The sequence below is a fragment of the Mesitornis unicolor genome, unplaced genomic scaffold (assembly GCF_000695765.1).
Source record: "Mesitornis unicolor isolate BGI_N332 unplaced genomic scaffold, ASM69576v1 scaffold13014, whole genome shotgun sequence".
Lineage (NCBI taxonomy): Eukaryota > Metazoa > Chordata > Aves > Mesitornithiformes > Mesitornithidae > Mesitornis > Mesitornis unicolor.
In genome coordinates this window covers 11,027-25,060 of record NW_010180846.1, presented here as the reverse complement: position 1 = coordinate 25,060, position 14,034 = coordinate 11,027, and the positions used below count along the sequence as shown (strand labels likewise).

Below are 14,034 nucleotides of genomic sequence, written 5' to 3'. Positions count from 1 at the left end.
AATCCCTAACGTTCTGTGATTCTGTGAACAATTATTGAAGCATGTGGACAGAGTCACCTAAACCAGCCATTTTTGAACAGTTAAATAATTCTAAGTACAACAAAACTACTCTTTAAAGGGATGCCACTTTTCAAATTCTCAGACTACACAACTGGAAGATGTTTCTTTTCTTAAATCACATCACCTTCTATTTTGCTGGGGAACATCCCTTTTTTCTTTCCCAACCTTTCAACTTTACTACTGCAGAGTCCAATATGCCAACCAGGACCAAGGCAACCAGGGAGAGGTTCAACTGCAGAGTAAAAGTTTATTAACAAAGTAAGATTTTCAGCTTGACAGCCAAGCTGTACCTAAAGGTTACTCTTTAGTTACACAATCTGCTTCCTACCTGCTCATACAGGTAGGCAGCCAGCCAAGTCCTAACATATGGCACAGAACAGGAGAGAAACTAAAACAAAGTGTTTCTGTAACCTACTCACATGAGCTTCTATAGGTCCAGTAAAGTTCAAACATAGAGATTTATCAAACTAGTCCACTAACAACAACTGGAGGTCTCTAACTGTCAAAAGCTAAACCTAAATTGAAATAATTTGGTAAGGAAAACAAGTGAAAAAGAAGGGAGGAGCAAAAGAAAGAAAAAGAAAGGAATGAATTTCAATATTGGCTCCACTAGCACCACTTCACTCTGCTTAACACTTGGTTACACGGCTTACCTTCAAAGTAGTGGTGCTTTTGTCAGATTTCTCCTTTCCCTCTTTTTCTTTACTACTTTTTTTCTTAGAGGTGGAACGTTCTCTTTCTCTTCTTTCATTTGTATCTCTTTCTCTTTTTTTTTCTTTCTTGTTTCTACTTAAGAAAATTTTTACTCAAATCAGAATTTGAACCAACACCAACAACCTTCAAAACATGTCACTGCAAGCTAAACTCTTCTGAGTTTTCAAAATAAAAAAAAAACCAAAACCTAAAAAGTAACAAAACCCCCTTCATAAAGGGGATTTTTTTAACTGAAGAAAGCTAAAGAATGCATGTGTGCAGTATGCATGGTATTTCCAAAGAGAAAACCAAATTAATCTATATCTGATGAAGGGCCTTTATTAATTTGAAACAAATTTGCATTGATGGTAGATTCAAAACTCTCTAGTTGAAAGCATACCAAAGCTAAAATCCATGATGCTTTTTGTTTTAAATTAAAACTGAATCATACTGACCAACTGAAATCATCTGATGATTAGTGCAAGGGAAGTAAAACAATGGAAATACTGTAAATTCTTCCTCCTTTACTGCTCATTAACTTTTATGTTTACATCAAACTGACCTTCTCGGAGAAGGAGTTTGTGAAGACTTTCTTTTTGTTGTTTTGGATGTTTTAGGAGACTTGGAGGGGCTTCTGCTCTTCCTTTTACGCCTTTCTCTGCAAGAGCAAGAAATTCAAGATTAAAGTATAAAAATAATAAACTCATGTGCCAGATAAAAACAAAGCTCTTTAAATTAACTGACACAATAACTAAGCAAATATCCTTGAATTTCACACTATGTCTCACCAATAGCATATCAACTGTAGAAATAAAAAGAGTTTTGTATGTTTCAGTTTGGCGGGAAAGAGGAGGCTAAGAGTGGGAGAAATAAGGAGGTTACACCCTTTCAAATTTTAGTTTTTTGTTTATCGTCTCATGCTTGTACTTACACCTGGTAACAATGGAAACACAATGAATCTACTAATCCTGTATTAAGAGTTTCTTCAGCCACAAAAATAATCCAATTGAATAAAGATCCACATTAAAACAAAAGGCATAACTTGAGCAATATAAACTTCAAAACATAACATTACAACCTAAAGATCACTGGAATTTCAGTTTGGGCTGACTGAAGTTTAATTCCTAAATACATGAGCTAGCATTCCTGTTGGTTTAGAAGCAAACAGTGCAAAATGAAGCTTAAGTTATTGTCAAAACCAGAATAAATAAGTTAGCATCTAGCAGTCCTTGCTCAGCAAACAGAATGTTACCATTCTTTAACACACTGAAGAGCTCATAGTATTTTACATAACAGCTGTTTTACATAGATATATGAAATTCATTGAAGTTGCTGTTATGAGGTCCGATCTTACATAGAAGAAAACAGTAAATAACTGGTTGTAAACATACTGAGGCACATGTTAGAGTAAAAACTCATTTAGAACATCTTCACATTTATCATTATCTTTTTCAATTGAGGATACTGGAAACTGATATACTGACAGTGCTCCCTCATTAGGGCTACACTGAGTATACTCCCACTTTATTTTGCTTTTCAGCAAACAATCTTTGCGTAACCAAGTGTCTTAGTAATTGTGTTCAAGCCAGAAAATGTTTCTTAATGAAATCTAATTCTCAGTTTCTGCTTTCCATATTTCAAGTTGAAGAACTACAATGGTGTCTCACACTATTCATTCCAATCTCCATCACATTTGTCTGTACATTTTTGTGCATCCGTGTTTTTAATGCTCTGAAGGAATTCTAATGCAGCAACATTTAAGAAAAAAACAAGTCTAAATACTTTGATAGTGATCCTTTGTCTCTTAATCATATACTGAACTAACATTCCCTACTTATCTCCTCTGCTAGCCTGTAATGTCTGTTGGAGAAGGAGCCAGAATTTTCTCTTCCTCCACCTAGCAGTCACACAGACATCTGATTTCTAGTACCTGCATGCTGTCTGTCAGTAAAGCAAGGTCAGTTGCCCCGTAGTTCCTAGTTCCTGTGCACTCTATTCCACCTCCACCTCTTCTCCAAACAGATGACTATTTCTCCAATATTTTACACTTGTGGGGTAAAGGATCAGCATCTTCAAAAACAGACCCAACTCTGTACTGCACTGTAAATTCAGGAGCTGAAATGCCAGTTTATTGGATAATCTTCTCCAGAAGGTTTGTAACTATTTCAACTAGGCAACATCAATCACTAAAGTAAACAGATACCCTTAACTGCAAGATAACGGGACTCTGTAGCCCAACCTACTCACAATTACTTTCCAGAGCAACAGAGTTACTGAGGTTGGAAGTGTCTTCCTAGATGAATCTCCCTCCCTGACCTTAAGACAGTGCTATATCCAGTATGATTTTTAATATCTCCACAGAGGAGACTCCATAATCTCTCAGGGTAATTGATTCCAATTAGCCCAGAAAAACCCCCACAATTTAACCATTAGAAAAAAGCCTTTATTTCCCTTATGTCAATATCTGCCTACTGCCTCTTAGCCTATCACTGGCCCCTACTGAGAAGTCTGGCTCTGTTTACTTCTCTCTCACATCAGGTATTCATATGCATTGCAAAGATGCTCCCTTAGCCTTTTCTTCTTCAGGCTAAGCAATCCCAGGTCCCTCACTCTCCTTGTATGACAGATGGTCCAAGCCCTTTATCAGCTTCACGGCCCTTCACTGGACTCACTCCATTATGCCTGTGTGTCTCTTACAAGAAATCAGGAACTGGACTAGATTCCAGATGTGGCCTGACCAGTGCTGAGGAAAGGATAAGAATAATCTTCCTTGATCTGCTCACAACACTCTGCCTAATGCAGCTCAGCACACTGCTAGCCTTCTTGGCTGCAAGGATCCCTAGATCCTTTTCCAGCCAGTCAGCCTTCATGCTGTACTGGTGCAACAGACTTATTCCAGCCCAGGTACAGGACTTGGCCATTCTTTGTTCAACTCCATGAGATGCCTGCCAGCCCATTTTCCCAGTCAGCTGAGGTTTCTCTGAACGACAGCATAATCCTCTGCTGTACTAGCCTCTCCCCTCAGTTCTGCATTGTCTGCAAACCTGCCAAGGGTGCACTCTGTCTCACTGTCTAGACCACTGATGAAGACATTCAACGGTACTGGCCCCAGTAAACAAGGTATCCTTATCTTCCCACTAAGATACATTCACCTTTGGAATGGCTAGGCAGCCAAGTGACGTGCTTGCTTCCCGACGTTCAGCCATCCAGCTGAAAAATGCCAAGTACTACAGACCAACATTATAATGTAGTAACCAAGGAACTACATAACAGTGATTCAGACTTTCATCAGGACAAAGATGATGTGTGATATCACTTTATCAGAACTTTTGGATGGTTCAAACACAGAGAAATGGCACAAAAATCATTTAGTCACTGTCCTCAGGAACTATACTATATGTTATGTGAAAGGTAAACAGCAGCTGTCCAACAAAAAACTATATTATAACGGGCATCATACAGAGCTCTTTGTAATTCATTTTACTTTATATGAAAATCTATAAAACAGAAATAATACAAATTTTATAAGAGATATGGTGATATTGATACATAAAAACTAGGATGTTGCCTCACTGAGCTGACAAGTCAGGAAAAGCACAAGAAAATTCTAAACAAACCTGCTGGAGCTACGAGATCTTCTTGAAGAGCTATAGCTTCTTGGAGGTGTTCTGGATCTCTTCTCTTTCTTCTTTTTATCATCTCTCTCTTTTTCTCGCTCCTTCTCTTTATCCCCATCTCTTTCCTTTTCTTTGCCTCTGTCTTTCTCTTTGTCCCCTCCTTTGTCCTTATCTCCCTCCTTGTCCTTCATTTTCTCCCTCTCCTTCTCTACTTCTTTCTCAGTATCTTCCTTGTTCTGGTCTACCTCTTCCCTGTCTTCTTCCTTCTCCTTTTCCCTGTCCTTGTCCCCATCTTTGTCCTTATCCTTGTCTCTATCCCTGTCTTTGTCTCCGACTCTCTCCCGATCTTTGTTTCGCTCTCTCTCTCTCTCCCTGTCCTTCTCCTTGTTTCTGTCTTTATCACGCTCTCTTTCCTTGACTTTGTCTCTCTCCTTGTCCTTGTCTCGGTCTCTCTCTTTCTCCTTTTCTTTGGCTTTTTCTTTTTCCTTGACCTTTTCTTTGTCTCTTTTCTTGTCCCTGTGAGAAGCCAAACACAAGCCCATTAATTCATGTTTGAACCTTCCAATTAAGATTACAACTAACTCTTTAGTTTACAATTAATTGCTCAAGATAAATTATGTGTCTGTTGAAAAACCGTAATTATTCAATATTTTAATTTTCCACCCCTGCTCACCATGAGGTAAAGGCTATATAGCTAGGAAAAATCTGGAAATCAAACTGGAGAAGGGAAGGCCAAAATCAAATCAAACTGTGATCTTCAGAGTGATGTTATTACACTTTGAGAGTGTCTCTTCACAGTTATATTATTCCACATACATAAATTTTCTACATTTTGTCAAGAGTGAGACAAACTCTGCAATTTGTAAGTCTACTCTTTACTAAAAGTGTCTCCATTTCACATTAATAGCTCCACATGAATAATGACAGCTGACTGACAGAAGTCTTTATTCTACAGTGTTTTCTCACACAGATAGTCTGGAACTGCCTGAAGTCCAACAATTAATACAGAGGAATAAAAAACCAGGGCTAAAATTTCAAACAAATTCCCTCAAAAGGCAAATGTAAGGTCAAAACTCAATCAAGAGCATTCAATCATCCGTAATACCATTAGGAATGCAGAAATTATTGAAAAATTGTTAATACAGTAAGAACAGAAACAAGAATAACAGAACATGTCAGCTTCTTCGGGACAGACAGAATTAGCTATGTTCATAAAAAGAAAAACAGTGAGGAAAATTTCCAACTGATGTTCTAGTTGTCAAGCCAAACAAAACCTGTTTAGATCACAGCTTTAGCTGGAAGATTACATTTTGGTATAGGATTATGTGGAAGTGCAAGACTCCATCTTTTCTTTCTGGTGGAGATATACTCAAATCCTAGACCTGCCTCTAGGACACATGAAAATGAACAACTGTTCAGAGAGAGAACAGGAGAAAGCACAAGAGGAAGAGTTGGTTATCAGTCCTTTACATGCCCAAGAGAACCAGACTAACAGAAGTTGCTGTGTCTATTGGTATTGGTACCTATTCCAGGATTTCTAGAGAATCTCAAGAGACCCCTTCATGCATGAAAGGTCATAAGCACAGCTCGCACCTTTCTTCAACAGAAGTGTGTTTGGCTGTGTGACCTTCTCAACTGCTAAAAAAAAAAAAAAGAAAAAAAAAAAGAGTATGCTGCTGTACGCTCTGTGACCTGACAACTTGGGTTCCCATCAGGTTTTGGCAGATACTTCTGAAGAAGTCTCACAGAAGGAATGTAACATCATGAAAGTGAAACATCCCTACAATAGCAAAGAGTCTCATGATGTTCCAAGTGCCTTCCAGTTAATTTATCACAGAGATTTTATTGGACTTGACCCTTCCAGTGAGCAGGTATCTCAAGAAGCTCCAGATAACAGCAACAGAGAACCAAAAGCATTCATCAATAAAGCCCAGCTAGCTACAGTCTATTCCTGCTTCCACTGTGTTCCACAGATTTGCAGTTTTCTCTCCCACAAAACTTCTTCCCTCAAATAACAAAAGTCAGCTACACAACTTAAGTATGAAGCTTCCTTTAAGCTAATCAAGAGATTACAGAGATGAAACAGAAAGAAAAGTTGGTACTAAGACTTCTATTCATGAAGCTACTTTCACAGGCACTTTTGTTTTGTGAATATTCCCTACCTCATCTCTCAGAAAATTATGTTATCTTGTTGGTATTTCACAGTTCAATAATTAGACTATCAGACTTAAAAATTAATAGACTACATAAAACACAAGTGTTTTAGATCCTGAAATGCAAATATGCCATGCAGCAGACACATGCATTTGCACCCACAGAAGTGTATGTCAAATATGAGATAGCCAAAGGCAAAAATACAAGCTTATGCACAAAAACTTTATACATGTTCTCAGAATGTGGGATCAAGTTCAGCCTGAATCCAACCTTCTCAAAAAATACAGGTTAAACGTGCATCATCCCCATTTTTGTGTGTTGCACAGGCTACACAGAACATGACTAGTCTTTGGTTAAAGTCTGGCAATTACAGCTACATATTTTCAGTCAGCTTGTATCTTGGTATTATGTGGACTAGACTTTGATATTAAACTTTAGGTACCTCAGTGTGGTAGTTTAACTCCCTGTAGGCATCATGTAAGTTATTATGAATAAAATTAACTCTATCCCAGTCAAAACCAGTACACTCAGCATTAAAATTTTCTTTCTGTTCTTTTATACCACACACAAAGCCTAGGACAGGCTAAAGCATTTAGGAGATTTCATCCTTTACCTAAAGATTTGTTAAGATTTTTTCAAAAACTTTGTACTGTGTCCTATAAAAGGACAGTATAGTTTCTTAGGAATGGAACTCACCGAGAATGAGAGCGACTTCGTGATTTCCACCTTTCCCTAGATCTAGACCGTTTCTTCAGGGGACTTCTGGATCTGCGTCTGTCTTTGTGTCTTGAGAGTGACCTGTTGCCAGATCTACTTCTATATGAATAATGCCAGAAGAAAAATACTTCAATGTTGAAACTTCATAAAGATTAGCTCAATGAACAAAAGGAAAAAAACACCATAAATCTTGCTTCACTTCATAAAGTTATGTAGATTATATAAGGAGTTACACCTCAGTAAGATATTGCCTACCAACATTTTTGCAAATACCGATACTTTATGCTTCACCAGGTGCACGTGCCCTCCTTTGAAAAAATGCATCATTTAAATTATAGACATCGTTCAAAATAATCTCCATGAATGTTCTGGAAAATGCAATTTCATATCATATTAGGAAACTATTGACAATTTCTAGCAGCTTGTAAAAATAATCAGCTACATTCTGTTTCTTTTCCAGGCCTGGTCATTTATTGCAGTCTCAGTCACTGAAGAAAGATGCCTTTAATGGTCTCTTTTTGCTTTGTTCTCCAGCCTTACTATTTAAATAAGCTTTTAAAAAAAAAAAAAAAAGACCAAAGCAAAACTACAAAAAACCTCACTGTCTGTGGTACTGCATTTAGCCAAGTTACCTTTTCAGTTGAAAGTATTTGTTATCATGGATATAAATTATAAGAATTCTCAAGGAAAGAAATGAGCATTTACTACATGATAAATAAGGAATGCAAACAATGTACAGCTACTCTGACAAAAATCCAGTTAAATTCTTCAGGAAAGCATATATACTATAGTCACAGATTTGATGAAGAAAACAAGGTTTCTAAAAATTACTGTATTTTTTTCCTCCAAAATCTGCCTTATTTCTGGAAGGCCATACTCCCTAGGAAAGCAAAAATTAAAAGCTGAATTTGAACACGAAGTTTCAAAAAAAACCACATAATTTGATACTTTGCTTAAGAGGTTAAAGTACCATTAAGTTTAAATTACCAATGACAGAAAGGCCATGTATATTACTCAATCCTGAAGAACAGGGAGGTACAAAAAGTATCAGCTCCACCTGTCTTCTGCAGCTCAAGACACGCAGTAATACATACCAAGAGGACAGGAGAGGCAACCATTTTTACTTACAGCTGTGCTGAACTTACTGGGCAGAAATACAAACTAACTACAGGGCAGATTAATTACAGTTCAGTCAAAGTAAGATCTTGAATAAATTTTGTATCAGAGATGAAAACAATCTAAGTGTTTTATTAAACAGTACAGCAGAAAAGTGGTAAGCATAGTTTGGTCTTCGGGATGAATTTGCCTCAACAGATCAGACTGGCCTTTTTTCAGCATGTTCTCAAAACTGACAGTAGCACTGGTATCATTTAAAAACAAAACAAAACAAAACAAAAACTACCCAAACCATCAACAGTTGTTTAAAGCATAGGTTTTCCACAAGAAAAAAAAAACTAGTTTATCTTCTAAAAACCAATTTGATCTCTGCCAGTACAAAAGATTATTGAGATTACTGCAGCATTACACAAAACATGGATTGCTCTTCAATTATGTCATAAGTTAGAGAAACAGTAGAGAAGAAAGCAATAATGAAGTTACCAAATTATTCTTCTTGCATTAAAAAGGTACCTAAAATTTTGATGTCATTAGGTAACAGGTACCGTGGTGTCTCACTATTGCGAAACCGAAGCCTGCACTTATAACATATCTGTTTGGTAGTATAATTGGTGATAACTCCCTCTGCACAGCTTTTCTGTATCTAAAAAAATTCTAGCTGCCTTGTTAAAGGATGATGCATGAAATGATGCAAGCAAGAGCTGTTGCTGCAACAGTGGTAACACTCACCTTAAAAAATAAAAGCATAAGCTATCAAGTACACTCTGATTTTTTTTTAATATTTAATGTAGCCAAGTACCTTTAGATTGATTACATAAATGCTCAAAAGACATTCCTGACATTGAAAGAATTTGAAGCCATTTCAGGAAGCATTTGTGTATCTCCCATAGCAAGACTGTCTCACTCTTGGAAAAAATCTTAACGAGTATGCTTTAAGGATGATCTAGTAATTTTATTTCCTCCCATATTCCGAAGCCTGTTAGAGAACCGAACGAATTTACTAATGCAAACAAAACCGGAAGAATGAAAAACTTCCCCCAAAGCCTTTCTTTTGTTTTTAAAAACCATAACTTTACATTTACAGTACAGTAAATAACAATATTGCATTCATTAACAATAGGAACTTTCTACTAGCAAAATCAGCCAGGCTATCTGCTCAGGGTGTTAACAATAAGCTACATGTTCAATCCACAAAATACAGGCAACTATTTATATTTACAGATCTCAAAATGATATTATGCTACATGGCACAAGATGTACCATGAAACCATAGAAATGGTTATTCTACATGGTACAAAAATACCTTCTAGTGTGATTAATGAAAGTAATCTTGAAAACGTTCAGCATCTAGAGGGAAAGAATACCTGTTCAGAGACAAAGTTCCTTGTTATGCTGATCTGCTCAGTTTAAGCCAGTAATCTTCTATACAGGGATACTTGTCTTTTAACTCAGTAAAAAATCTCAGTAACCACCACCACTCAAAAAACTCCAATGTGATGTCTAAGTCCAAAATAAAAACCATACCTACCTGTGTTTTGAGTGTGATCTTTTCCGTCTAGATCGGGATTTTGAACTAGACCTGGATTCTGAACGAGAATGGGAACGAGACCGACCACCTTTTCTTTCACTGCTCTTTCCAGACTCTGAGAGGAAAAAAACACTATGCAGTGTAAGCTCAGAACATTTAAAGATCCCAGTTAACAATATGACACAAATGAAATGTATCACATATAGTGCAAGGGCCTACTCTTTGCACATCTTCCTTCTTTTCAAATATCCTTCAGAAACGTCTAAGACAGTCATTGCATATACTTGTTGAGTGCAGCCAGCCTGCAGCAGTACACATAAACCAGATAATTATAAACAGCTAGCTCTGTTAGGAATGGGATTTATGTTGCTGCCACAATGCACAAGATCACAACATGTTCTCCTCTTGGTCTATTTAATATAATTAGTTTCTTTTTAAAAAAAAATAACTTAAGACTAAATTTAGAGGACATAATTTGAAAACAAGCATAAAATGTAAATAATTAGTACTTTTTATACTTTCAGATATTTCAACCACTGTACAAATATTGACGTTTTATTGTTTTGCAGGAGGAAGGGATGCAGACAACAGGTGAAAAGTTTGATCCAAAGGCCAGGAAGTCAACAGAAACCTTAACAGTGACCTCACTTAGACTTCGGTTCAGACTGTGAAAGAGAAACACTAGAGCTATTCTTCTTTCAACCCTAAAAGAACCCCAGAAAATACTTACCCACCTTCTCCCCAAAAAAACCACTTCAGACTCTGCACTCACTAACCTACATCTGGTATTGTCAGTATGAAGAATGACAAAATCTTGCTTGTGAAAAGAAGGAGGATCTCAACTGCAAGTTTAACAAGTTGAGAAATTTTTTATGCTGTGGTTTTGTGATCAGTTTTAAGTCAGCATAAATCAACACTGAAATGTCTGTCTAACCTCTCAATCCACCAACACCTTCCTCCTTGACCTGGCATTTCAGTGTTAACAGGGATCAGGGAACCAATCCGGATGGAAAAGTCCTTTACAATACGTTAGGTTTCATCCTAGATTCATTCTCTGATCCCATCTGCTATGAGGATGCACACAGTCTTGAGCCAGCATGAAAAAAAGAGCATAGTACATGCACAAAAATCGACCCACTTCAGATAACGAAAGCATAGAATTACTGCTTTCAGAACCACGCTAGCTCCCTTTGGTCACAGAACTACAGCACTAATGAGTGCCAGAGGAGAACAAAACAAAATATAAAGCATTTTCTTTTAAAAGTTTGTAAGTACTTCAATCTTAAAAGCATTAAGTATTAATTTAGTATTAACTTTGTTTTCAGAAATACATTTGGTGAGCATGTATAGAAAACAAGACAACAAAATAGTCAGCTTCATTCCACTGCTTTGTTGCATGAACACAATTTTGACTATTTTTTTTTCCCCAATACATATTGTTCACCTTTAAGTACCCTTTTCCTGTAATTGAAAATGCTCTTTAAAGCATGTGACAAGGTACAAACAGAAAACATCTGTTAGATAATGAGCATAATACACTCACCTGGCTCAATAGCAGCCGATATGAAGGACTGGGCTTCCCTTACTCTTTTCATCACTTCTTCCAGTTCCTTGGCAGCAGCTTGTGGTGTCATTTCAGGAGGCTTCACTATTGCATTGTTGGAGTGATTTATTCTAAATTAAGAAAAAATAAAACCTTTAACTCCCAAACACTTGAAAAAGGAAAACACCTCAAGTTCCCTGTATGACTAAAGACCTTAAAAGATCAGCAAAACTACAGATTTGTCCTAACACTCACCTTTTCCAGATATCTGAAAAGCCTTTTATTGCTTACAAATCTTACCACTTTTAAATAAGTGTAGCACAATATTTCTGTGTTAAAATATTTTCTAGAAGTCTAATAATCTATTTCTCTATTTCAGATCAAATTTCTACGTTAAGGCCTACTAATTCCATACACTTCATATAGAAAGCTTAATTAGTACTAAAGATTTTACAGCTTATATCTCTATTATAGCTTTCACTACCAGAAGACTAAATACAAATAGATTTTACTCTATGCCATCCAGATTCTTCTCTGAGAAAGTTATGCCCAACCTTAAAATTGGAGTTTATAAAGATGTTCCAGTTTGCTAACAATAGGTCCTTACATTGAAAAAATACTCATCACAGCAGTTTTCTGCACATCAGAGTCATAAATGTGTAAGGATACAAAGAAATACATCATTAATTAGTCACATGGTTAATTAATTTCTTACTTCAGTGGCCTGTCTCCAAACATAACTCCATTAAAGGCAAGAGCTCGAGGTACAGAATTTTGGTCTGCAAATTCCACAAAAGCAAATCGTGTTGGTTGTGTCTCATCACCTGCCATTCGCACAAATTTGACTTCTCCAACTTGCTTAAAGAATTCAAGCAGCTGATCTGCTGTTGTAGTCTAGAAACAGTCAAAGAGCTCCGCTGAAGTTAAATATACAATGAAAATCACTTATCCAATATATCAGGTAATCTAAGAGCTACAGATTTTGGAATTATGGTAATGCTACACCTTAAGAAAGACAGGTATTTTTAATTCCATTAATCTAAAGAATATATTACAATTTGAAATAGTGAAATATTAACCACAAATTCTGAAGTCCCTCATTTAGGTTAAAAAAGCATTTGCACAGGATTTTTCACTTTTCAGGCAACTCATTTGAAATAGCTGATGAGGAATTTCATTATACACCTGTGTCCAAGCTATCAAAAGTGAATTTTGACCAATTAAAAAAAAATCCAAATAATTTTACAAGACTTAGACTTCAACTGTTTTTCTACTTGCTTCCAGTATGTTTCATTTTATTGCAATCAATAGTACTTTTACACTACAGTAACTACTTTGGCAGTCAGAAAGAAAAAAAACCCAAACAACCTTATAATGCCATCAGTAAAAAGCAACTGTTTTTCAATTATTTTAATCAGTTGCTGAAAAAAAACTCATTTCTGACAGACCCAACTTTCCTGTTATAGAAGCTCAAAGGTATTTACTCTAATTTTGTAACTACAACTAGGACACATCATTTCATCTTACTGTTCTTCAACCGTGCAACTGCACAGTGTTGTGGGGGCAGCTACCATGATCTCACAACTTCTGAGACATTGCTCAGTTAACACAATCTATCATAAGTATGATACCAACATACACACACACCATCGTAAGTATGTTTCCTGAATTCAAATACAGTGTGATTTCTCTGGTACCTGCCAGAATTAACTCCAGTCTGGTCTGATCTGATTGACACAGGAGCATTCAAGATTCAAAACATCACAAGTAACCAAAAAGAATTTTTGTTGAAATTCCTACTGTCATCAACTAATGAAGTCTTAACATGGAGGATTAGAATTCATAAATTACAATTCTATACCTTTCATTAGCATTTCCATTACACAAAAACAACCTACCTGGGAATTTAAGTTTCCAACGTAAACTGTTCTCCTGATTTCATCAATTTTGGATGGGTCCACATTCCCCATAATTGGTGGTTGCGGTATTTCTCCCAGTGCTGTAATGTTAGGGTCCAGTGCTGCTGCTGGTATAGCCCCCAAAGTGCCAAGTGAAACACCAAGCTGGAAAACACAAACAAGATATGCTTTGCAATCAAGCACTGATGGAAGATACTTTACTTGTTAATACTTACCTGTCTTATGCCTTTCTGTAAAAATAAATCTAATTCATGTAGGAAATATTTTAACCTTTAATGTCCTAGTTGAGCACTTTTCTAAAGAATAAAAATATACCTATAAACAACCTTCTATTGTTAAGACTTTCTGTGGGTTACCAGCTAACATCCCATCAAGGAGGTCTGGCCAGTGATGCAGTATATCAATCAAAAAACCATACAGGCTTGAATTTCTAATCTTTACAGTCAATCAAATTGAGTAAGATGCCTTCAGACACTGCTAATACTTTTTTTTTTTTGACACAACAAGTATTAGGAGTAGATGAGGAACTGCAAATAAGAGAATCTGCAGTGCCCAGGACCAATCTGTTCTGCAACAGGTATCAATCCATCAAAGGGACAGTTAAGGTACCTGTTGAACAACATCATGTAAGGCAAGATTAAATACAGCTGACATGCAAAAAAAAAAACCAAACAACCAAAGTCTGAT

General features: G+C 36.5%; 1 protein-coding gene across 1 annotated transcript in view; it reads right to left on the bottom strand.

Moving 5' to 3' along the window:
• Positions 1–713: 713 nt before the first annotated feature.
• Positions 714–14,034, bottom strand: part of SREK1 (splicing regulatory glutamine/lysine-rich protein 1) — a gene marked incomplete at both ends in the record, with an annotated part of 22,034 nt that continues 8,713 nt past the window's right edge. The window contains 9 exons of the mRNA XM_010183219.1: positions 714–849; positions 1,316–1,411; positions 4,371–4,495; positions 4,616–4,886; positions 7,221–7,340; positions 9,886–10,000; positions 11,429–11,559; positions 12,144–12,322; positions 13,327–13,491. Coding sequence (XP_010181521.1) covers positions 714–849; positions 1,316–1,411; positions 4,371–4,495; positions 4,616–4,886; positions 7,221–7,340; positions 9,886–10,000; positions 11,429–11,559; positions 12,144–12,322; positions 13,327–13,491 — 1,338 coding nt within the window. The remainder of the gene's footprint in view (positions 850–1,315; positions 1,412–4,370; positions 4,496–4,615; positions 4,887–7,220; positions 7,341–9,885; positions 10,001–11,428; positions 11,560–12,143; positions 12,323–13,326; positions 13,492–14,034) is intronic.